General features: G+C 42.1%; 1 protein-coding gene across 2 annotated transcripts; it reads left to right on the top strand.

The window, feature by feature from the left end:
* Window positions 1-3,873: 3,873 nt before the first annotated feature.
* LOC146689871 (sodium-coupled monocarboxylate transporter 1-like) lies at window positions 3,874-18,435 on the top strand. 2 transcript variants are annotated; one of them, XM_085436264.1, is made up of 17 exons: window positions 3,874-4,235; window positions 4,598-4,717; window positions 4,843-4,908; window positions 5,016-5,067; window positions 5,160-5,227; window positions 6,124-6,162; window positions 6,596-6,711; window positions 6,842-6,982; window positions 7,306-7,435; window positions 7,529-7,617; window positions 7,744-7,853; window positions 7,985-8,052; window positions 11,401-11,487; window positions 17,067-17,281; window positions 17,687-17,784; window positions 17,882-18,006; window positions 18,089-18,435. In XM_085436264.1, the coding sequence occupies exons 1-17, from the start codon at window positions 4,011-4,013 to the stop codon at window positions 18,191-18,193; spliced, it is 1,854 nt and encodes a 617-aa protein (XP_085292390.1). In that variant the 5' UTR covers window positions 3,874-4,010; the 3' UTR covers window positions 18,194-18,435. The 2 variants fall into 2 exon arrangements, with proteins under 2 accessions (XP_085292390.1, XP_085292391.1); XM_085436265.1 differs by having other exon boundaries at window positions 3,876-4,235; window positions 17,918-18,006.
* The last annotated feature ends 6,382 nt before the right edge of the window (window positions 18,436-24,817 follow it).

The following is a 24,817-nucleotide window of genomic DNA, read 5'->3' as shown; positions in this document are numbered from 1 at the left end:
TTGATCTTGGAGTAATCCATTGGAAGCATTCCGCAAAGTCCCGCAAAAATCTCCAGCGTCCACAGCCAATGCCGTGAGTCGGGGCGGCATGAGCGCAGATAACTCCGGAGGTGAAAGCTTCGCTTTTACTTCTGACACCAGTGTAGCGTCCCTCGACAGAAGACACAGACGATCAGCGTTCCGGTTACCGGTGTTTATTCAGAATAGTAACACGGGCTACTGTGGGCCGTAGCCAACGCCAAAACAACAGGGAAAAAAGTGCGCTCTACAGCAACAGCACAACCCCCGACACTCTCTCTCTTCCGCCCCACACCACACACACTCTCTCTAACCCCCGCCCCCGAACACTCTCAGCCAACCACACACCTGCTCTCCTCCAGACTCTCTGTCATTGGTAGCTGATCTGATTGACAGGCCAACCGGCCTCTAGACTACCGCACATTCAAGGACACTCAGTAAATCACCATGCTGCGGGTGTGGTCCAACTATGCCATAAGTAACTGGCAATTCTGAACACAAAACACTGATAACACAACAGTCAACTAACTTGTAACCCAGTCCATTACAATATCATTAAATAACTTTAGAAAAACTTCCACTTGACTCTTTACATGTAATGTTGTAAAAATATATATTTTTATTGTTTAATTAATCTGAAAATGTTAGTCTGCCAAATGTGCAGCAATTTAATTTATTTATTCTCTTTAGCTGATAGTTTGTGGGGCCCAGGTAGACTGTATAACTGCATATCTACCAGTTTCTCTGCACTCCAGCCTCCTCTGTGCCATGTGAAGGGATTTTCCTTAAGGCAGGAGAAATGATCTCCACGAAAAGGAACAGGTTCGGCCATCGCACACTAGAACAAATTCTCTTTTTAAATAAAAATGAAAAAGGGTTACCTTAAATGCATCATGTTTTTAATTTGCAAGTTCATAAGCATTTTCCTTTTCCATTTCACAATCAATTCTACCCCCAGGTCAAAAATATGTCTGGGAAAATTTCCCTAATATAATATTATTTATAAATACACCCGTCTAGCAATTAATTGCATAAGTGCATGGAGGCAAGACCTCAGAGCAGAAGCATATTCCATAATGTGTTGTACATTATTATATGTATATATTATATTAAACGTGGTATTTTTCAATTATTGTATTTACCAACATCAAGAAGTCACAAGCAAAGAAAGACCACACCATGGTGCATATTTAAACAAGGAGAGTTTACTGGTCAAAACTATTTATTAAACAAATAAAACACATTTTTAACCACCAAAAAATACACGTTCAAAGCAACACAACAGCGGCCCAATATCAGACAGAATTCCACTCTGTAGAGTGGGCAATCATAATGAAGCAGTTGGTTTTATTTTGTGGATTCAAGCTGCTCTTCATATTTTTGGCCACCAGATGTCACCAGAGAGGACTGTGTTGAAAAGCTTCGAGTAATGAACCGTTTTTCAATACAAGCTTCAGTGCTTCAGGAAGCTTCATTTGGCCATCACTAGTAGAAAGTAAAATTAAATAGTCGGGGGGGGGGGGGGGGGGGGATGACGACTGACGACTGCTCAAGTGAACTACAGATACCTGAAAGTTGTAGGCCCTAGTAGGGCCTCCTGAATTTGCCTGTGTCAGTGTGTCCTACCATCTGTCCTGCCTTAGGTGCACCTTTTTCTTTTGTACAGCTGAAAGGTGAGCTCTGGTGCCAGAGAGCCATGTTAGTTGCAGTTAGTGAGGGGTGTGTGTGTGTGTGTGGGTGGCTGTGTTCGGTGGTTATTTACCCCTGCTCTGCGGAGAAGAGTGTTTAATGACTAAACTCTTTTTTTACTTTTCAGTTTACTGACCTATGCCTGAGTTTTTGTTTGTTTCTGAAAATGGTGATAGCGGCTTGTCCGTCTCTTTTAGTTGAGTTATTAATAGAAACTTTAATAACACTTTTTAACCCTTTTGCCTCCCTGTGTCCTTTTTCCGACCCAACACTTTTTGTTACATTCCCTCATCGCCTGGACCCTTTTAGGGGAAATATAAAAAAGTATTTGTACTTTGTTACTTAACACCTCTGGGCCACATAGTTTACTTAATGCAGCTTGTTTCCTAGCTGTTTCCATCACTTAAATGATAAATGTCAAATGTGAAGTACAGGATTTTAATAACTTTCATTACACTCAGCACAGTCTCTCATCAATCATCAACACATTGGCTGCAGTGACTCTAGAGGAGCTGATCAAGCCAAATGTCACACTGACTGACAGACAATTGCTTTACATCTCCAGAGCACTGAGTACGTACCTGATCTGTTCACAGTACATGGTGAACTCTGTCCTTTGAGCACTGGTATGTGACTGAGGCTAAAGCTGAATTAGTTAATAAATCTTCATGATTAAAATGTCAGTTGTTACACGATGTTGTTGCAGGTTGCGGTATCGGAGGGTTGTGTGTTTCTATGGCTGGCCTGGCATCACTTATGGGACTACTTGCTCAGGTAGTGAGAATCTGTTGATACAAGTCACAACATGAAAATGCATGAATCTTAAATGTGGCCTACCAAACACTTGAACTTTTTAAACATGTGCATGTGTATATAAAGCATTTAAGGTTTCACTTCAGATGTCTCTCACAGGCAAGAACCATCATGGGTGGGGTCAGTGGAAGTTATAGAACTGTTTGGTCTGTTTGTGTTGGGTATCCTGTGTCCATTTGCCAACTCTGCCACTTTTTCCTCTTCCTTTGATTTCATTACATATATATGATCAGATAACCATGACAGGACAGCTGCACACAGATTGAAGATGCATTCAAAAACATTGAGCCAACTTAAACGTTGAGTCAATTGGGAAACATCTCCCTAAGTTAACAAGTGACTTGCTCATTTAAAATGAATTTGACTCATAGTCCATCCATTTCTTCCACATATACACTCCAGGTCACGGTTGGACTGGAACCCATTCCCGCTGTCATTGGATCACTGTAAAAATAAAAAGTGACTAAATTATTCTTAGCACCTGCTGGGGTTATTAAACCCTAAACAATCAGAACATAGATGGGAAGGGAAAGGTGGGATTCATAAAATCCATCAAATGAAATGTTAGAGTGAACTTTATTGTTATTCGTACGAGCATCCAGCATTATACCCTGCACAGTGAGAAACTAAAACAATCGCTTCACATGTGAAAAGGTACAACACCAGGGAAGCGACTAATCACTAAACAGAAGAGGCAGTTTATGAAACTCTTATCAGCCACTTACAATTTATTGTTATTACTGTGGACCCATTATGACAATACAACAAATGAAAAATACTAATGAAAAATTTCCATTGAGAATGAGAAACAAACAAAAAGAGGAAGGTTTCTGTCATTGAATTATTTATCCCTTACTTTGGTGTATAATATGAATGGTCATGGTGAACATCTTTATCAGGAAAAACTGTGAAACTTATGAAAATACAGTCAAAAGTCCTAAGTTTAAGCTCTAAAGATATCCAGTGGGGCAGTCTTTTGGCCCACGGGCCCTATGTTTGGCACCTTTAGTCTATAGGATTACTTTTAATGGAGAAGCACAATGGTTAAACAAGTGCTTAGGATGCCATAACAGTGTCTTAAATGCAATAACCGATTATTAAGAGAGCCCAGAACAAATACACATGGTGTTCCAAATGCAAACACAGTGTAATTTGCAGAAATGAACCAAATCTCAGGACAAAGAGCACGTCCCTGTCTGACATCCACCAGCCACATGCATCCAGTTTTCTGATAGTTTTCTGGTGGTGGCACAAAGTACTATTGTTACCCACGTTTTATGTGTTTGGGTTCAAACTCTAACTTCTAAACTTTATTCATTAACTTTGAGTGTCAAGTTAAACTGAAAGGACGCGTGCGCGCACCGTCTGGAATAATTTATCTTACAGTTCAATAGAGTACCTGGAGGTGATGACACCGCCTTCCCAGTGATCTACAAAGCACTGCCTGATAAACGCTTTAGCTTTATTTCAGTTTTGCTCCGACTGATAAAATGTCCGGGGATGCTCACTTGCTCGTGGCAGCAGACTATGTGGTGTTTGCTGTCGTTCTGCTCCTGTCTGCTGCTGTTGGTTTTTATTACGCCTGGAGAAGCAGGAAACAAGGAACCTCCAGGGACTTTTTAACTGGGGGCCGAAAACTCAATGCCCTGGCTGTCTCCATGTCCCTCACTGCCAGCTACATGTCATCCGTCACTGTGCTCTCCAACCCAGCCGAGGTAACGTGTCGGGACTGTCCTGGATCTGCACTCAGCTTCCTCAGCGCACAAACATTTATTCAGAGTTTAAATTAGAATTTTATAAAATGCGTAAAACTGTGATTTCTGTGCATTAGAAGACGGCTGGAGTCAGCTAACCGAGCATTACTTTGAGTGCACCGCTTTCAATTTCAAACAAATCAAATAACGAATTTAAAGTTTTCGTGTTACTCACCAGAGTTCAGCACTGTTCATATGTTACTCCAAAGCTCGTTCAGTATCAGCAGCATCAGCGTTTCAAATGATCTCCGGCAAAGTTTCACCAGCCAACCAGCTGTTTTGCTATTTTGTGTTTCCATAAATCTTTTTCAACCTGTCTGTAGGTGTATCGCTACGGAGCCATATTTGGCTATTTAAGTATTTCCTATGTAATAGCAGTGGTGTACACATCCGAGGTCTTTCTCCCAGTTTTCTACAGACTGGCCATCAACAGCACATATGAGGTAACTGTGGTTTTGTTTACAACATTATTACTAGTTTTGCCTCTGATTTGTAGGGAGTGAGGGGAACTAGAAGTTTCATGTATCAGTATCAATATGCGTCTTTTCTCTGTCTGGTCTCTGCCAAGTATCTGGAGCTGCGTTTCAGCAGAGCCACTCGTCTCCTGGGAATGCTGATCTTCTTTTTTAACGCAGTAAGAAGCCAGTGGTTCAATCTTTGTAGTGCTTTGACTTCTGCACATAAAACTACGTTGGTATCAGCAGAGACATGTTGTTGTGACTTTCTAACTCTTTGCCACAGTTGCTCTACACTGGACTTGTAATTTATGCTCCAGCTCTGGCTTTGAACCAAGGTATGTCAGCTCCAGTTCACAGCAGTTAAGTTCGTGAAGGGATCTTGAACAAGAGTGTTTCCCCTGTTAATGAATTTCCCTTCTTTTTGCAGTGACTGGTATGAACCTGTGGGGTGGGATTATTTCGACAGCCACTGTTTGTACTTTGTATTGTGCACTGGTTAGTAAAACATTTATTACATACGACACACACACTGCAGTGCATCACATTGTCAGTCGAACCTCATCGAGCATCACTAAGCCAGGAACCTTAAGAGACCCCCACTTTCACATTCAGCAGAGATTAAATGAGAATATTTACATTTTCCTAAAATTCATGAGGTCCCCTTCCCATTTACCCTTTAAAACAAAATATCTCTCATGTAACATCACCTCTGATTTTTTAAATTTGATGCTTTCACATGCAATCATTAAGGGTCAAAAGTTGGAACCGTCATTGCATAATGTGTTGCATGGTCATAAGCAGAGAGGTCTCGCTGCGCTGCCCTTAGACAGTTAACATGACGAAGCTATTGAGGAAAAAAACGCCACGTATATCTTGTTTATCATGACTCTGGTTTTACGTGGCCTATCACCACAATTTAAAAACTGGTATATATCACCTTGTTGCTTTGGCATCTTAAAGTGGTCATGTAATTGGCTTACCACGACCACTTTATTCTTCCTCAGTCAAACAGCAGCACTCATGCGATTGTTTTGCCCCTTAGCTACAGGTGTTGTGCCAAATTACAGCTGCTTCCGTGCAACTTCTATAAGATGCGGTAAGCTGAAGACAGCTTCAGCCGTCTGTTTGTTGAAAAATAGTAACAGACCGCATTTTCTTGTTAGTAACGGTAACGGCGTTGTAACAAAAGGAATAGTAATTAGTTCGATTACTCATTACTGAAAAAAGTAACGTCGTTACTTGTAACGCCGTTATTCCCATCACTTGTGCTTTCTGAAAATGTTCTACTACAGAATACGGTCACATATTTCCACGTTATGCATTCTGTTCATTAATACAGCTTCCTAACCTTTTTGACAGAGATTTTTCTTGTTTTGTGGCGTTTGTTACAGGGTGGCCTGAAAGCTGTGGTGTGGACAGATGTTGTTCAGGTAGGGTTCTGGATCAAATAAATTGAAAAAAATACACAATACAACATGCCCTCCAAATAGTTGTGGTAGATGGCTGCCCCTCCTTGATGTTGACATTTCTTCCTGTTAAAAGGGAGTTTTTTGGTTCACACTGCCATTTGATTGCTGGCGTTTTCTCTGGATTGTAGGGTCTTTATCTTACAATATAATGTCCTTTTGTTATGATTTGGAACCATATAAATATATTCCATATTCTATGTAAGTAAAACTGAATTAAATTGCAATCAGGTTTCAGTCTAATTTTATCGACACCACAACCACGTTTGAGTCATGTCTTGATTCTTTGCAGTATTCATGTAAATTAGCAAGAATTTGATAACTGGGACCAAAATCTGTCAACATAGTTACAGAATACAGATCTGCCAACCAAACAAATCTCTGATTTTTCTTCCAGATTGGAATAATGTTTGCAGGCTACATGTCTGTTATAATCAAATGTGTGATCTTAAAAGGAGGAATCTCCACTATCTTGTCAGATGCCCAAGAAGGAGGAAGAATTAACTTTGTGGAGTGAGTATGTGTGTGTGTGTGTGTGTGTGTGTGTGTGTGTGTGTTGTGCGTGTGTGTGTGTGTGTGTGTGTGCGTGTGCGTGTGTGTGTGTGTGTTATACTAAAATCATCCTCTCATTGTGTAATCCCAGCTTTGACATAAACCCTCTGAGAAGACACACTTTTTGGACACTTGTCATCGGAGGGGCCTTTACTTGGAGCTCAATTTATGGGACCTACCAACCTCAAGTTCAGAGATACAACTCCTGCAAGAGCATTAAACATGCCAGATTGTGAGTGATTCAAAGGAATGTATTCCTTCCTTCCTGTTTAGCTTGCAAAACTAATAATTAAAATAATAATAATAAAAAAAACACCAATAAACAACGATATATGACACGTCTATTTCCACATCTATGTAAATTCTGATTCAGCCAAAGACACTACATTGGTGGGGTTTGCTGGCAAATGACACGTTCTTATCATAAACTCGGAAAAGATAGCTATGATAAATGATGACATCATCAGCATACAGTGATAAGAAATATAATCTCGTTTGCTATGCTACACTGATTTTTGTTTGCATACGTCACTTTTTCGTGTTGTGTTTTTTCAGAGCTCTCTTCATCAACGTGTTAGGCCTAGCTTGCACCCTGACATCGTCAGTGATTTCAGGGCTGTGTCTTTATTCGTTCTATAAGAACTGTGACCCATGGAAAGCTGGACAAGTTTCATCACCTGATCAGGTACATACACATAAACAAAGAAACCACAGGATGTTTGTTTTTATTCAAGTTATTTTATGATCTTAAAATAAAAATCTTTTTTTCCCTTTACAGCTGTTGCCTTATTTGGTGATGGATATCTTGGCAGATCACCAAGGGCTTCCAGGACTATTTTTTGCTGCAGTATATAGTGCCTCTCTGAGGTTCATACAACATAATTTGATATATTTTTATTCATGTTGCATGTAACATTTAAAGCTGTGCCACATTTGAAGTGTCCGTTATGTCCATTAGTCCAGAGTAAACATGGTTCATTTCTTCATGTTCAGCACAGTTTCTACTTCAATCAACGCAATGGCTGCAGTGACCATGGAGGACCTGATCAAACCACGCATTAAACTATCTGAGAAAAAGCTTCTCTTGATCTCCAAAGGGCTGAGTAAATAACGGGTTTCCTGTTGTTTGTTTATAACACAGACTGCATGTTATATTAGATTAAACTGAGCACTGCTACGTGGATGCGGCTGTTAGTCAATAAAAATGTCATTTTGTGATGTGATGTTTTTGCAGGTTTGTTTTTTGGAATTGTCTGCGTTGCCATGGCTGGACTGGCATCACTCATGGGACATATGATGCAGGTAGAGGGATCTGTTAATGCAGAGCTGTCAATGTGTTCAGGCAAACACATCCAGGAATAGGAATGGGTATCATTTAGGTTTTATCCGATACCAGTACCAAACCGGTACTTTTGAAACGGTGCTGGTGCTTAAACGGTGCTCGAACCGGTGCTTAAAGAATGGAGAACACACACTTTGTCCAAAAACCTCTTATGTTTAGCTGGTTTTTTTGTAAAAAGGTAACAATGTTAGCCTTTTCTGCAGCTATAGGGCATATATGGTGTTACGTCCCTCTGCAGCCTCTAATCTGCTCAGTGTGTTCAGATGGTGCTAATTGGCCACACCTAGTCAGGTGTGGATAAAAGCATACCTGAGGCAAGTGTCCAGGGAGCTCACTAGTCTTTGCCTTGGTGGTACAAGCCATTTGAGCCAACCTGCTAAGCCATTTTAAGCTAAAGCCTCTTCACACTAACACTCTGTTATTCATCTCCGTTTTTATGTTGCGGCTTTTGAGCTGGGTCGTAACATAAGTGGCGGCTCGTCCGGGATATTTGGACATTTTAGTGGAGATTGCATATCAGTTTTTTGTATTGCTTTTAAGTGGGTGAGTGAAGGTGTTCACTGTGATTGAGTAACGTCCCTTTAGTGAGTGTGTTTCAGCTGGGTGTCTGTGCTGCCCTTTCAGCGAAGCACTTGTTTGTTGTTTTGCTTGTTTTAATTTGTTGTGTTTGGTGGCTATTTTGGGTGAGGGTACGCTTCAGAGTTTGGTAGGAGACTATATCTCTGGTCTGCTGCCTGCTCTTGAGTTCGTGTTTAAAGTTGCCTCGAGCCTGGTACACCACTGAAGACTAGGATAGGTAAAGTTAGTGTTTTGTTGTTTTTAGTGTTTTAGGCTGGGAGTTGCACATAGTAAATCAGTGGCACCAAACTTGGTAGGAGGTTTGAGACCATTCATGATTATGGTCTGTAGCTGAGGCAGGTAGGCTGTTTTTAGGTTGGCATTGTGTGTACACCATGTGTGTGCATATGTCAGTGTTGATGGATGCTAATGAGATCTTTGTGAGGTGAGTGTTTTGTGTTGTGACCGTTAGTGTTGTGGGGAATATGGCTATTTTGTTGGATCACTTGTGAGTGTTGTTGGCCAGGTGATGGCAATAACACTGTGGGGTGCTGAGCCACCCTTGATGTGATCATTGTGTGGCCGTAGCTCTCCATTTTGTGGTTGGTCACTAGTGTGCTTGATTTACTGAACTTTTTGGATTAAAGTAACTTGTTGTGGTATAGGGCCACTTGTATGTGACTGTTTGTGTGGTGGAGACAACAGATCACTTAGTTGTGGTTTTGTGTTGTAGCAGATCAGGTAATCATTTTGGGTTTGACTGTTGTGCTCCTTTGTGTTGGTCACATGTTACTTCAAATCCTCATGCCCATCCATGCTTAAATATGCCAACTTATTTTTGAGGGTTCAAGGCTTCAGAGGGACTTTTAATTTCTTTAGGGGTCCTAGAGGGACCCTTTTAAGGGAGGTGTTACGTCCCTCTGCAGCCCCTAATCGGCCACACCCAGTCAGGTGTGGATAAAAGCATACCTGAGGCAAGCTGCAGGGAGCTCACTTGTCTGTGCCTTGTCTTTTAGCCAACCTGCTATTCCATTTTAAGATAAAACCTCTTCTCACCCATACTCTGGTATTCATCTCCTTTTTTATGTTGCGGCTTTTGAGCCGGGTCGTAACAATGGTATCACTCTTGGCTGGAAGCAGTGCTTAAACAATGGAATAAACACAGACTTTGTCCAAAAACCTCTCATGTTTAGCTGTTTCCCTCTTTTTCTTTGGTCATTTTAGCCTTTTTGGCCAGGGTGAAGGGAGTATCTGCCATCAAACAAGAAGACAGCCGCATGAAACTACGACTGAAGGAAACGGTTTCCAGGGCCTAATCCGTGGATCGACTTCCTTCGAGGCGTGGACGTCTATCAGCAGAGAATGTACCTTCACCTATCAGCAGAGAATGTCCCTTAGTCTGTAACACAGTCAAATATATTCTCAAGTAATATTCAAGCATGCCATTCAGCGTGTTAGTACGAGCTCGGGAGCAGCTTGGGAGAACAAGAAAACAGAGACTGCTTTAGATTGTCTTCCCAAATTGACTCAACTTTATTCACAAGTACAACAGTTTATATAGAGGGTAAAATTCATGAGACAGCAGGTTATCAGTTTAAACCAGTACAGACCAAGATAAGGGAGCGTCTTCCTGCCCTTGGGTGAAGAAGCATCCTTTGTGTAGTTTATTAGTTCAGCTACAATTGTGATTATCTCAGCGACATATTTTCAAGGCACAAAACGAAGAGTTCTTTCATTAGTGAAATCTGAAACAAACCATCTGGCCTTCAACAGGCGTCTAAAAGATTAAGAAACTAATGTAGCTGAGGGAGTGATCTCTGTGGTATTTCAACCTTGTACCAGCCTGTGAGTCTCACACATCAATTCTTGGGTCAAAGAGAAAAACACTGAAACAAAGGGGCCTTATTGAATGACAGAGTTTTCCTGCATAATGTCACTATAAAACAATATCCAGTAAATGCTACCATGGTACTAAAATACCTAACAACGACGGTGTTTGCTAGTTCACCTTACGTGCATTAAATTAATAACGTGGTTAGCCTACTCAACGTAAATTACACACGAACAACATTAAACTACTCACGCAGAAAAGAACGGCTGCTGCCATCATCATCCGTCATCATTTCTGCTACACTGGCAGGGCTAGGGGCCAGGACTCTCCTCTTCGGGTTCTTGGGGGATGTTGCTAACTCCGGGTCCGATAACAGGGGCCACACCCGCAGTAGATGTGCTCGGTGTGAGGTCTCGCAGCAAGCTATCAAATACGGCGCACTTCTCGGCTTTTAACAAAATGCTACACGTCGCCAGGTGTTTCATCAGATTCGAGGAGTTACCTCCCTTGCACAGTATCAGCTTAAAGCACTTGTTGCAGGCTGCTGAGTTTGCATCTTTTGCTGTCAAGTACAGCCAGACTTTTGACCGCTTTGCCTTGGGCATTTTTAATCTGTAGCTCTATTCTAAAAGAACGTACAGTACGTACCTGGGCCCGCCTACTACGCTTGCAAAGGTAAAATGATTGGCTAGAATCCAAAGTGTATGACATCTCAGGAAAAAAACGAAAGCACCGAAATGTGCGCTGCTTTTCGGTCTGGTTACTACCGTTTGTCAGAACCGGTACTGGTACCCATCCCTATCCAGGAATGTTGTTGTTTATTAGAAAGCATGTTAATTACGTAAATAAGTACATTTTTCACCTCAGTAAATACGACCATTTGTAAAGTGTTTTTTGAGCTGCAGGTCTCTTCAAACAGGCAGTGTCCATCATTTGGGGGGTCACTGGGGGTCCTTTACTCGGTCTGTTCAGTTTGGGTGTCCTCTGTCCATTTGTCAACTCCAAAGTAAGTCCATTCTCATTTTGGTATTTTCCTAAATCAACCTAACATCAATTTATCATCGTATAACATAGTACGGGAGCATTTTTCTTATTAACAGTATTAAAAAACACTTTATTAAATGCTTAATGTTTTAAAAAAAATGTTAACAGTAGGATAAAAATAATAATGACCAAACTCAGGGATGTGTGCTGAGTCCCCTGCTGTACGCTCTATACACTCACGACTGCACCCCCCACCCACCCATCCAACATTCGTATGCTGTAAATATTAACTTTAACAAGTTTGCTGATGACACAACTGTGATTGGGCTCATCATGACGGGAGATGAGTCTGCATACAGGGATGAAGTCGAAAATATGTCATCAAGGTGCAGCTGAAACAATCTGGTCGTCAATACCAAAAAAACCCCAAAGAAATAGTAGTTGACCTCAGAAGGAACAAATCTGACCCCCAGCCCATACACATTAATGGGGACTGTTTGGAGAGGGTCTCTGACTCCTGGGCCTGCACCTGGGTGGTGACCTGTCCTGGAAAACAAACACCACAGCTATGATCAAGAAGGCACAGCAGCGACTCCACTTCCTGAGCGTCCTGAAGAACAACGCCTTAGCCAAGGAGCTGCTAGTGTCCTTCTACAGGTGCTCCATTGAAAGTACACTGACACACTGCATCCCAGTGTGGTTTGCCAGCAGTACTGCTTAGGAGTAAGCATCACTCCAGAGGGTCATCAACACAGCACAGAGGATCATCAGCTGTGATCAAGAGCTGTACTCTTCCCTGGAGGAGGTGTACAGGTCCTGCTGCCACAGGAAAGCCTACAGCATCCAGAAGGACACATCCCACCCCGCACATCACCTGTTCCAGCTGTTACCCTCAGGAAGGCGGTACTGGACAATTAAGGCCAAAACAAACAGACAGAAACAGCACATACGCCAGGGCTGTTGCATTTATAAATACACTTGGGAGATAAGCCACTGCAAAAACACAACCTTCAACTGTGCAATATTTTTTTTCTTTTTAACTGTGTAATATTCTTGTTCGTCTTTTAATTGTGCAATATTTCGAAGGAACTGTGCAATATTCTGAGGACTGAAGCACTGTGTGGCAACCGTATTCTCACTTGTACATTCTTGTATACAGACTTGTACATAGTCTAAGGAGCTTGCAAAGAAAAGCGTCTGGACTTCTTTAAGTTGCTTGAAGACGTTTCACCTCTCATCCGAGAAGCTTCTTCAGTTCTAAGGTCAAATGGTGGGGAGTCCCAGATTTAAACCTAGTGGGAGTATCCCCCCGCAGAGGGACAAAAGGACCCCCTGATGATCCTCTAATCGCCTGAGCCAAGGTGTGAAACTGGGTGTGGGTCCCAATCAGCCAGAGTTTCGGGTGTGTTCATTGTGAAACCTGGCCCCACCTTATCATGCGAATTCCTGAGGTCAGATGGCCCAGGATGTGAGTGGGCTTTAAGGCGTCTGGGGAGGGATCTCAAAACTTGATTATAGATGGCAGACAATTGGTGTCGTAAACCCCCGCCTCTGTTCAAAGATGGTCGCTCACAGTGGACATAGATGGCTTCTTTCACTCCTCTTTCAAACCATCTGTCCTCTCTGTCCAAAATGTGAACATTGGCATCCTCAAAAGAGTGACCTTTATCCTTAAGATGCAGATGGACATAAAAGACGGTCTTTCTTATAACTTTCCGGAGTTCAAGTTTTGCAACACGGACGCTCCGTTTGCAGACCCCCCATTCATCTCACCTGAGACGCCTTTGTTCTCTGTCCCTGGAGGCCACAAACGCCGACGCAGAGGGAGAAGATCTGGCGTTCTGGTTCGACTGAGACGGCGCACTAACAGACCACCGTTACCCAGTTTATTACTGGCTAATGTGCAGTCTCTGGAGAACAAGCTGTGCGAGCTTCGGGCACGGATCTCATTCCAGCGAGAGATGCGGGACTGCTGTGTGATCTGCCTCACAGAAACCTGGCTATCGGACAAGGTACCGGACTCCGCAATACAACTACTGGGGTTCTCTGTGCACCGCGCGGACAGGTCACAGGATCTTACTGGGAAAAGCAGAGGCGGTGGTGTATGTTTCATGATCAACAACAGCTGGTGTGATTATGCGAACGTGCACCCGGTCAAATCCTTCTGCTCACCGGACCTGGAGTACCTGATGATTAAGTGCCGGCCATTCTGGCTACCGAGGGAATTTACAGCAGTGATTATTACGGCCGTTTACATTCCCCCACAAGCCGACACTGACCGAGCACTCAGGAAACTGTACAGCGCGATCAGCAGCGAGGAAACCGCACACCCAGAGGCGGCGTTTATCACAGCCGGAGACTTTAATAAGGGAAACCTGAAGAAAGTCTCACCAAAACTCCACCAACACATCCATTTCAACACTCGTGGAGACCGGCTACTTGACCACTGCTACACCTCTTTCCGGGATGCGTATAAAGCCCTCCCCCGCGCCCCATTCGGCCAATCAGATCACCGCTCCATCCTGCTCCTGCCCGCCTACAGGCAGAAGCTGAAACAGGAAGCTCCAACCCGGAGGGCGGTGCACTGTTGGACGGACCAATCGGAGTCTACGCTGCGGGACTGTTTTGATCACGCGGACTGGGAAATGTTTCACGTGGCTGCTAGGGACATTGATGAGTACACAGACTCAGTCTGCGGATTTATCAGGAAATGCGTGGAAGATGTCGTCCCATCCAGAACAGTTAAATCCTTCCCAAATCAAAAACCCTGGATTAACAGAGATGTTCGCGCGGCACTGGCGGCACGGAGCACCGCCTTTGCCTCCGCGAACACATCGGACCACAAACACGCACATTACCAACTCCAGAAGACGATCAAAGCAGCCAAACGTGAGTACAGGGACAGGGTGGAGCAACAGTTTGACAACCCTCGGAGTATGTGGCAGGGACTAAACCAGCACACCGCAGACCACGGCCTCTCTGTGTGAGGATCTAAACGTATTCTACGCTAGATTCGACACAGCAAACACCATGAGACCGGACAGTGTGTGCACCACGGATGACGTCAGTGCGCACACTGTGTCTGAGGAGGATGTGCGGAAGTGCTTCAGGAAGGTGAACGCACGCAAAGCTACTGGTCCGGACGGGATTCCCGGCCGCGTCCTCAAGTCATGCGCGGCTCAGCTGGCTGGAGTGTTCACGCACATCTTCAACCTTTCCCTCTCTCTGTCTGTAGTCCCAGCCTGCTTCAAAATGGCCACCATCGTCCCTGTACCCAAATCCTCCACCATCTCCTCATTGAACGACTGGCGACCTTTAGCCCTGACCCCCATCGTAAGCAAATGCTTCGAGAAGCTGGTCAGGGACTTCATCTGCTCTGCACTACCCGACTCACTGGACCCTCTACAGTTTGCATACCGCCACAACAGGTCCACTGATGATGCCATAGCCCTGACACTACACACTGCCCTGTCACACCTGGAGAAGAGAGACACATATGTGAGGATGCTGTTTGTAGATTACAGCTCAGCATTCAATACCATCATTCCCTCGAAGCTGGACAGGAAACTGCAGGATCTAGGACTGGGATGCTCCCTCTGCAGCTGGATCCTTAACTTCCTGTCTGACAGACGCCAAGTGGTCAGACTGGGCAGCATCACCTCATCCCCCATCACACTGAACACTGGTGCTCCACAGGGGTGTGTACTGAGCCCTCTCCTGTACTCACTCTACACCTACGACTGCACAGCCACTAACAACTCCAACATCATTGTGAAGTTTGCGGACGACACTACAGTGGTGGGTCTTATCACCAATGGTGATGAGACGGCCTACAGGGAGGAGGTCAGCGCCCTGACCCACTGGTGTCAAGACAACCATCTCACACTCAACGTCGCAAAGACAAAGGAGTTGATAGTGGACTTCCGGAGGTGCAGAGAAGTACACAAACCCATCACCATCAACGGCGCTGCTGTGGAGAGAGTGAGCAGCTTCCGGTTCCTTGGAGTACATCCGGCTGAGGATCTTACGTGTTTAGTACACATAAACAAAACAGTGAAGAAGGCGCAGCAGCGCCTCTTCTTTCTCAGGAGACTGAAAAGATTTGGCATGAACCCCCGCATCCTCAGGACCTTCTATCACTGTGCCATTGAGAGCATCCTCACTGGATGCATCACCACCTGGTATGGCAACAGCACCGCCTACAACTGCAAAGCTCTCCAGAGAGTAGTGCGGTGCTCTGAACGGATAATTGAAGGTGAGCTTCCCTCCCTCCAAGACATCTACAGGAAGCGCTGCCTGAGGAAAGCGGGGAGGATCATCAAGGACTCCAGTCACCCCAGCCATAAACTGTTCAGACTGCTTCCCTCAGGAAGGAGGTTCTGCAGCATCCGGTCCCGAACCAGCAGACTGAGAGACAGCTTCTTCCACCAGGCCATCAGACTGCTGAACACGTCATAGACACCTCAGCTTCACTACTGGAACTTTAACATTATGCACTACATACTGTACATTAATGCCACTGTTTTGCACATGTCTCAACTCTGTATGTTTTTATATATTTTATTTTATTGTTTACTCTATTTAATTTGTAAAATATGTGTACACACACACACACACGTAGAAAAACATTTAGTATACACATTCAGAAATGCATATACTATTATATATTGTACATATATTTATTAGTTTCAGATTTAGCCATTCTTGTATTTTGCTTGTTTACGTTATTGTATTTTGCACAACTCTGTTGCTTGTGAAGCTCGCACACAAGAATTTCACTCACATGTACTGTACCAATATACCTGCACATGTGATGTGACAATAAAAGTGATTTGATTTGATTTGATTTGGACTGCTGAGTCTTGTCCTGTGGAGGTGGCTCTTCTATGCTGTGCCATGCGCTTGTGAAGTGGCTGTTTGGTCTCTCCAATGTAGAGGTCTGGGCATTCCTCGCTGCACTGTACCGCATACACCACATTGTCTGTGTTTTGGGGTTTTGTCTTTCGGGTGAACCAGTTTTTGTCTGAGCGTGTTGCTGGGTCTGAAATGCACCGGGATGTCATGCTTGGAGAAAACTCTCCTGAGTTTTTCTGATACACCGATAAGATTCTGATAAGAAGGACAGACGCAACAACATTGTCATCCCCTATGTAGCCGGTGCAACGAGCTCATCCAAAACTCTGGCTGATTGGGACCCACACCCAGTTTCACACCTTGGCTCAGGCGATTAGAGGATCATCAGGGGGTCCTTTTGTCCCTCTGCGGGGGGATACTCCCACTAGGTTTATATCTGGGACTCCCCACCATTTGACCTTAGAACTGAAGAAGCTTCTCGGATGAGAGGTGAAACGTCTTCAAGCAACTTAAAGAAGTCCAGACGCTTTTCTTTGCAAGCTCCTTTGACTACGATGACCTGGATGACTGAGAACCTTCACAGACAGACTTGTACATACTATTTTTTTTTCTTTGTTTAAAATTTATCGTACATCTATACTTGTTTCTCTTAACAGTGCCCCCTTCCACTTGTACTGAATGGGTTTACATGCAGTTTTTGTTGTTCAAAAGCGCAATGGCAATAAAGATTCTGATATTTGTCCACAGGGAGGTCTATGTGGTCTCGTGACAGGATTGGCTGCAGCTGTCTCTGTGAGCATTATAGGGATGATATCCCCTTCTCCTCCTGAGATGACCCGACCTCTCTTTCTGAGCACTGAGGGTTGTAACTTTACTACTGGTAGCAGTTTCAATTGGACTACCCCACTGCCAACAGAACCAACTCTTTTTACCACAACCCCAGGACAGAATACTGATGACATGTAAGTGTGGTTCAGTCTGTCTTGAATGAATGAATGAATGAAATATTGCCTGGTGAGATGGGATGACCGAGCTTTCCTATAACGAACGAAAGTATAGTAAAGTAAAAAAAGCCATATGATTTTAAAAAAGTGAGTAAAAGGCAGTGTTGTGAGGTCATTAATAATAATAATAATAATAATAATAATAATGATAATAAACCTGGTGGAAAGCATAAATGTGCCAAGTATCCTACTGCTGGTTTTTAGCCAAGCTCGCAGTGGCACTGTAGTCTTGTTGAATATATTTTTCATTTGCAAACTGTCTTCACAAATTCCTTTGTAGCCTTCAGAATACTTTCATAATATGGTGTAATTACATTAATAAGACATTTGTTAACAAGATATCTACTAATCTCTCACCACCAGACATGCGGTTCAGTGGCACTCTCCATCCTACCTTTACTTCTGTGTCATTGGAGGTTTAACATCTGTTATTGTTGGAATAATCATCAGTCTCTTGACAGGTAAAAAACAAATGAAATAAAATAAATAAAGATTTTGCCATTAATTACCTGTACTTGGGAATGGATCTGTGATCTCATTTTCTTATTGTTTCATAAGGACGTTTTGGTTTTGTTCTTCCACTCATCATTTCAGGGGGATTGAGGGAGACGGTGGACCCAAGACTTATGCTAATGAAAGAAGACACTCTTTCTTATCACCTGTTCAAACGTGTCAAAGATGGGGTACGTGCTGAAGAGCAAAGGTATCAAAAGCAACCGACTGATGACAGGCGCTCAATTCTGTCTTATACTTTTCCTTCCTTAGGTCATGGGAGGAACAGACAATGTTGGTCAGCCAAACAAGGAGGATGGAATCAATAAACCTGCAGTAGGGAAATTTGACAACAATACCCGTGTCTCATCTTTTTAATGACCGATACAGCTGAAGAATTTCACAACAAAGCTGCTGTAAAGCTCAAATCCAGGATTGTACTCATCTGACTTCATAAGAAATGAGACCAAAGGAACTGAGTTGTCAGCGAGACAATAATGTTTTTATTTTTCCAGTGACTCAGTAAAAAGTAGAAAGCACTTTCAAATATCTACTTGTGTACATGATGATTGCATGTTTCTATTGTTTAGATTAACACATTATTAATAAAAAAGCCACATGATAAACATTTCAATTCAATTCAGTTTTATTTATACAGCGCCAAATCACAACAAAAGCTTCAAGGCACTTTATATTGTAAGGTAGACCCTACAATAATACATACAGAGAAAAACCCAACAATCATATGACCCCTGTGCAAGCGCTTTGGTGACAGAGGGAAGGAAAAACTCCCTTTTAACAGGAAGAAACCTCCAGCAGAACCAGGCTCAGGGAGGGGCGGGGCCATCTGCTGCGATGGAGTGAAAGAAGGAAGACAGGATGAAAGACATGCTGTGGAAGGAATAGTCGGAATAGTTCAAACATAAGTGTTCCTCTCTTTCTGGAATGTTTGAATTTCTCTGACCAGGAGGGAAACGTAGACTTTAATGAAACATCCACAGGATACAATCCACACAAACAGGCAATGAATACATTCAAGGTAGTTTTGATGCTATTTATTATGAGTCACAAAGCTTTTTTAGCTTTGGTTTATTAACCCAAATGTCAAGAAACTCTGAAAGCTACAGTAATGGTGAAAAGAAATTACACCCTCTTTAATGGTATGGTTTTACATATTAGAGCAGCAAAAAATAATCTAGTGCTTAATGTATCTTAAAATTAATAAAATGCAACATCAGATGAACGACATCTGATGCACATACTGCATCATTTTATATCTGACAAAAACTAATCCACAATGCAGATTCAATGTGCGAAAAAATTAAATACACCCATACTAAATCCGTAGGAATTAGCAGGGTGTGTAGCAACTGTGTGCTCCTAATTAAAAGCATTTGATTAACTGATTATCAGCAAGTGTGACCACCTCTATAAAAGCAGAAGCTTACAGGTCTGGAGCAGTGAGGTATGTGTTTTACACAATGCTAAGGAGGAGGAACATCAGCAATGACCTTAAAGAAGAAAAGAAATCCAAGAGCTACTCCTCAGGCTCTCTTTTTCATAAAAATGAACATGGCAGCATGGTTCAGGCTCACAAAGTGGAATCTGAACAAACCACAAGACGACGTGACCATTATCCTTCAGAAAGACAACAGCGCCACATATTTGCAAAAGTTAAACATAGCACTTCAACACAACCACCTCATGACAATTGTCAAGCCCGGTGGTGGAGAGGTTACAATTTGGGCTCTATTTCCAGCGACAGGACCCGGGCACCTTGCCGTCAGAGACAATCAAACTCCTCTGTATGCCAAAGTATTCAATAGTAAGATATGAAACCATCTTTCTGGCCAACAGTTAAAGCTTGGACCAAATTGTTTCATGAAATAACACCAGCTAGTCTATAACAGAATGGCCAAAAAAGAAGAGTCTGGTGTTGCAGTGGTCCAAACTCCAGACATCAGCTCAATTAAAACACTGTGGCAGGATCTTAGCAGAGCTCTGCATGAACAAATACCTGCAAACCGAAGCAATACTGAAAAGAGAAGGAGCCAAGATTCCTCCACAGGAATGTGAGAGACTGAATAAGTCCTCAAGAAAACATTATTTCAAGTTATTGCTACTAAAGGTGGGTCTACAACCTACTGAAAGATGCAGTGTAAGATTTCATAGCCCTATGAGAACCCCCCTTTTCAGAATCCAACTGTATCTTTTAAATGGCTGTGAGACTGACACCCACTACACCCTTTATACACTTTTCTCAGACAGGCATGAACATTTTCAAACTTTTCTCTCTTGTTTAAACACTCAAAGTTCAAACCTTCGTAGAAAAAGAAATCCCGTATTATGGGATTAAACCAAAGGCACCCGCAGGTGCCTTTCACAGTGCAAAATGTTGATGTGTTTGTCGGGGAGAAAACTTACAAACATACAGTACAGCGCTTCAGAGTTTTTTTTTATGACACCGCACGAGGAGATTGATTGACAATGGTCTACAGCCAATCAGAGCGCAGAATACAATGCGCTGTTTAAAAAAAAAGCATGCAAAAGGTGAACCGCGTTATTTGCATGTAATTGTGGGAAAATTCCATGAGATTACATTATTTTTACGGTAACTCACCGTACTCATGGAAACAGCTGTAAAATACAGCAAATGTAACAATTGGTGATGTTACTGAGATTATATTCACACACACATTCACACACTGGTGATGGCAGCTACATTGTAGCCACAGCCACCCTGGGGCGCACTGACAGAGGCGAGGCTGCCGGACAATGGCGCCACCGGGCCCTCTGACCACCACCAGTAGGCAACGGGTGAAGTGTCTTGCCCAAGGACACAACGACCGAGACTGCCCAAGCCGGGGCTCGAACCGGCAACCTTCCGATTACAAGGCGAACTCCCAGCTCTTGAGCCACGATCACAATTTTTAACAGCCACACTAAAATTTAATTCCTTGAACTGAATGGAACCTCATATATTAATAAATGTATTTGTTTATTCAAACAATGTGAAACATTATTAATACTATTAATTAATAGTATACTTGTAAGGTTAGTATTGTGATAGAGTCGAGTATATTTTAACTATACTCTTGTAGACATTATGACATTATGCTAGTGTAACGTGAGGGTTCACTAGATGGTTTGGAATCTCTCTGAATAATTAGGAACAGCAAGACGGAGACGGATAACTTTTTAGCAGCCTCTTTACTTTTAGCACACGGCAACAACAACCCACACTTCCTGTGTGCCGCCCTCATGAATACTTCACTGGCCTCTCAGAAGCCAGGAAATCTTACTCAGATCAAAACAGGGAAAACAACCAGGTAGATATAACACATAGGGGAGACCGGGGATAGTTGTAACGTGGGTCAGTTGTAACACTTCCAATTTCTCCAATCAGGGCTAAGTTTCAAATGATGTGACTCATCCTGTACATGCCCAACTCAGTTCTGCTATCACATGTGAAAAATCAGCACATTTTGTCAAACACAGACAATTTAACATGAAAAAAAGTAATTTGTATGCCAAAAAGTAAGTTTTTCTACTTTATTTCAATGTTTAATAGCATTATCTGCTTTGCAGTTAAACTCATCAAACCTAAATTATGTTATTTGTATGTCTATGGGGATATATTCTGTGTAGGTCTTTAGTGCTAATGTTTTAGCCGTTGGCTGTAATGTTAGCTAGTTCATGGCTATAGGAGTCTGGGTCAGTTGTAACAGCAACAGTCTGGGTTAGTTGTAACAATAATGCAGATGTTACAACTTACCACACTATTACTTTAACTTATATTAAACAAGTTGGGGCAACGACATCAGCAGAGAGAGGTTCACTGGTCGCTTTTGTATATGCGGTTAATGCCATTGGCAACACAATTCCTCCACTGTTTGTGTTCCCACACATACATGATGCAGACCACTGTGTCAGAGATGGACCAGTAGGAAGTACTGGTAGTGGAAATAAATCAGGATGGGTGCAAGAAACAGATTTCCTCATCTTTCTGAAGCACTTTGCAAACCACACCAAGGTAAGCCATGATAAAAGTAATGGAATTGCGATGCTGGTGAACAACTAAATTTTTTCAGCTTCATTGTTATGTTCAAAATTGGTGCAAGAGCTGTAGGTTATAATGCCCACTGAGCCAATGAGGCCAAACTCAAGGAAGACCAACCAAAATTAATGAAATATTCAGTTGCAGAAAATTCCATAATTTGTCTTTTTTGGGGGGTTGGAATATGTTCAAAAGCTAGATTTCTGCATTCTGTCACACACACACACACACACACACACACACACACACACACACACACACACACACACACACACACACAGAGCTACATAAATGGATGTAAGTGCATTCATGTGTTGAATACACAAAGATTACATGTTAATGTTTTGTTAGTACCCTTATTTCATTGTGTTACATTTCACCCCAGGATATGTTACAACTAACCCAGACTATGGGGTTAATTGTAACATTTCACTCTTTGTGTTTGAGGCCATACCATGCAATGGGTAATTGTGCTGCAGAGAAAATAGCTGCACTATTTAATAGCTGAGACATGTAAATACTTTGCATTACATTTTGAATCCACTACCTTAAAAGAGCTCCAATTTACAGACAGAAATGTCAAAAATGTTACAACTATCCCCGGTCTCCCCTACTTATTACTGGTTTGAACATGCATGTCTAAACATTCAAACATGTAAACATGTAAATATCAAAACACGTAACCACCAAATACAGCTACATAACTAGCTTTATAACCTTTGTAAACACCTCTTTGTATATCAAATTAGATTTAAATTTACTTCTACACTTTACACTAGTACAATATGGTGAACAAAAAGTACATCTAAAAGTTAATTTCAAGAATACTGTTATGTACTAAAACGGGAGCCAATATAGTCCCAAGAAGCATTATTAGAATACGTACTAGGTAAGGTATACTTGGGGAATATGATTGAAGTATACTTATTTTTTGTATGGCCAGCAACAAAAACTAATGGCTACATTTAGAGTAATGTTTAAAAATGGCTTCATTTAGCAGGGTGTTCCTTTTTTTCTCTTCTTATTCTTTCTTATACTGGACCTTCATTTGTTTTATATAAGGTGGTACTTTTTAAGACTCAAATAAAGCTGCAAAGCAGGAGAACAACATGGCCATCAACTATTCTGTGCTACAGATCCAGTTCGCTGCAGCACAGAGTAATGATGAGACCGTTAACATGTGCAACTTAGAAGTAGTCAGAGGTAACTGGATGTTCAATCAGGTTAAATGCAAGGTTGATTGGATTATATCTGAAGATCATATGCTATTCGTGATAACTCTGCTAGACTCCAAATTGCTCATCCATGCGGGAGTATCTCAAAATTAAATGAAACCACTTAACACTTTTTCCCTAAAACGGACTGGCATGGGACACATTAAAGTTTGATCGGAACCTGCTAATCAGTCTGAAGGTAAGTGTTTTTTTCACTTATTCGAGAGAAGTCCGAAATGCGTTCTTATTACTGTTTGTTTTGACTTTTAAGCTACCCTACCAGGATATTTTCATTCAAATGCTAAGTCAAAATGTCAATATCTATGAATGTGGAGACTCAAAAGACTAGTTTGGTAATAGTTGCCGATGGATTTATGAGACTTGATAGAAACTTGGATGTTTCCAGCAGGTGAATCGGTGAACTAGGTTGCGCCCAAATGCTTAAAGCTGTTAGCTGGTCAGTGTTTTCAGGTGTGCTTGTACTACCTGTATGGTGCGGAGTGCTGACTAAGTCATGTTAAACCCATTAAAGCGTCGAGCTCAAATATCTTTTCATTTTTCTGCACTGTTCTCTTGTCGGCACACATTTTCTGTTTATTGAAGCCTTTTGTGAATAATTTTGATCATGTAAAAACTGGGAATTGGTCCCTATTGACAATACTCTTATTTTTTGCATTGCATATGTCACTTAGGAAAGGTAATTGGTCACTGAACTTTTTGCAACTATGTGTATTTCTAAATTTTGTGGCTTCAGTGCACGCAAATTTATATTGTTCAGTTTGCATGTTAAAAGCCTGCCAAGCACCCCAAGGCTGATTATGCTTGGTAAGAAGTCATTCATGAAATAGAGCTGATTAGACCATATTAAAATTTCTGTTTGGCACAGGAGCTTTTCGTGGACACAGGTATCCAGCCTCTGTTTTGTTAGCTCAAATTTCTGTAATTTCCTTTATAAACCAAGGTTGTTGGACATGTGTCTCAGTGAATCCAGCAAAGTAACAATATCAAATTTCACATTACATATTACTGATCAACATAGTAGTCTAGCTACACCAACAGCAGAAATACTGAAGTCAATACTGTAAAGTTTAACAGCAGCACAAACTATAACTCCAAAATAACCATACAGTTGATTCATCTCTGGTAATTTAACTGGGCTGACTCTTTGTTAGGTGTGTTTAATGTGCAAAATAATTCCCAATTATGTACAATTATAATATGTTAAAATGGACTTATGTACATAAGGCCATTAATAATTAACTGTACATAGCTATTTGCTTTATGACTATTTAGACAGTGTGAAGAAGTGAAGTATTGAAATTATTTTATGTTGCATAATGACAACATGTTGCCCCTGTACATTTAAGGACAAAGTTCAATGACCGCCACCTGCTGGATGGTGAGTGCAGAGGGCCGTGTAATTGTTGAGCTGGACAAAGAGAACATCTTTGCTGATGCAATGTCAGTCTTCTTTGGTTCATTCTATGTATTGAACCTGGAATACCAGGAGTCAGCGTGTGCAAGGTTTTTTGTAAGGATAAACCCTGATGAAGCGCCTTGAGGCGACTTTTGTTGTGATTTGGCGCTATATAAATAAAATTGAATTGAACTGAATTGAAGAGGGAACAAAATGTACCTCCAAGGTTGGGACAAGCAGAAGGACTGAAGCGAAAGGTTGTTCACATTAACCCTCATGTCACAACTTTCCTCCAGCGGCTTACTGAATTTGAG

The sequence above is a fragment of the Copadichromis virginalis genome, linkage group LG17 (genome assembly GCF_057382275.1).
Source record: "Copadichromis virginalis isolate Kocher_CV1m ecotype Utaka linkage group LG17, C_Virginalis_male_GT1.1, whole genome shotgun sequence".
Classification (NCBI taxonomy): Eukaryota; Metazoa; Chordata; class Actinopteri; order Cichliformes; family Cichlidae; genus Copadichromis; species Copadichromis virginalis.
Note: the sequence above shows the minus strand (reverse complement) of the source record. Positions and strands in the feature narration are given on the sequence as shown.

What these genes read in the sequence shown, in the direction of transcription:
- LOC146689871 (XM_085436264.1), top strand. Translation starts at nt 4,011, where the DNA reads ATGTCCGGGGATGCTCACTTGCTCGTGGCAGCAGACTATGTGGTGTTT. An exon ending in GTATATAGTGCCTCTCTGAG is followed by an intron (nt 7,618 to 7,743) that starts GTTCATACAACA and finishes CTTCATGTTCAG; the next exon opens with CACAGTTTCTACTTCAATCA. An exon ending in TCATGGGACATATGATGCAG is followed by an intron (nt 8,053 to 11,400) that starts GTAGAGGGATCT and finishes CTCTTCAAACAG; the next exon opens with GCAGTGTCCATCATTTGGGG.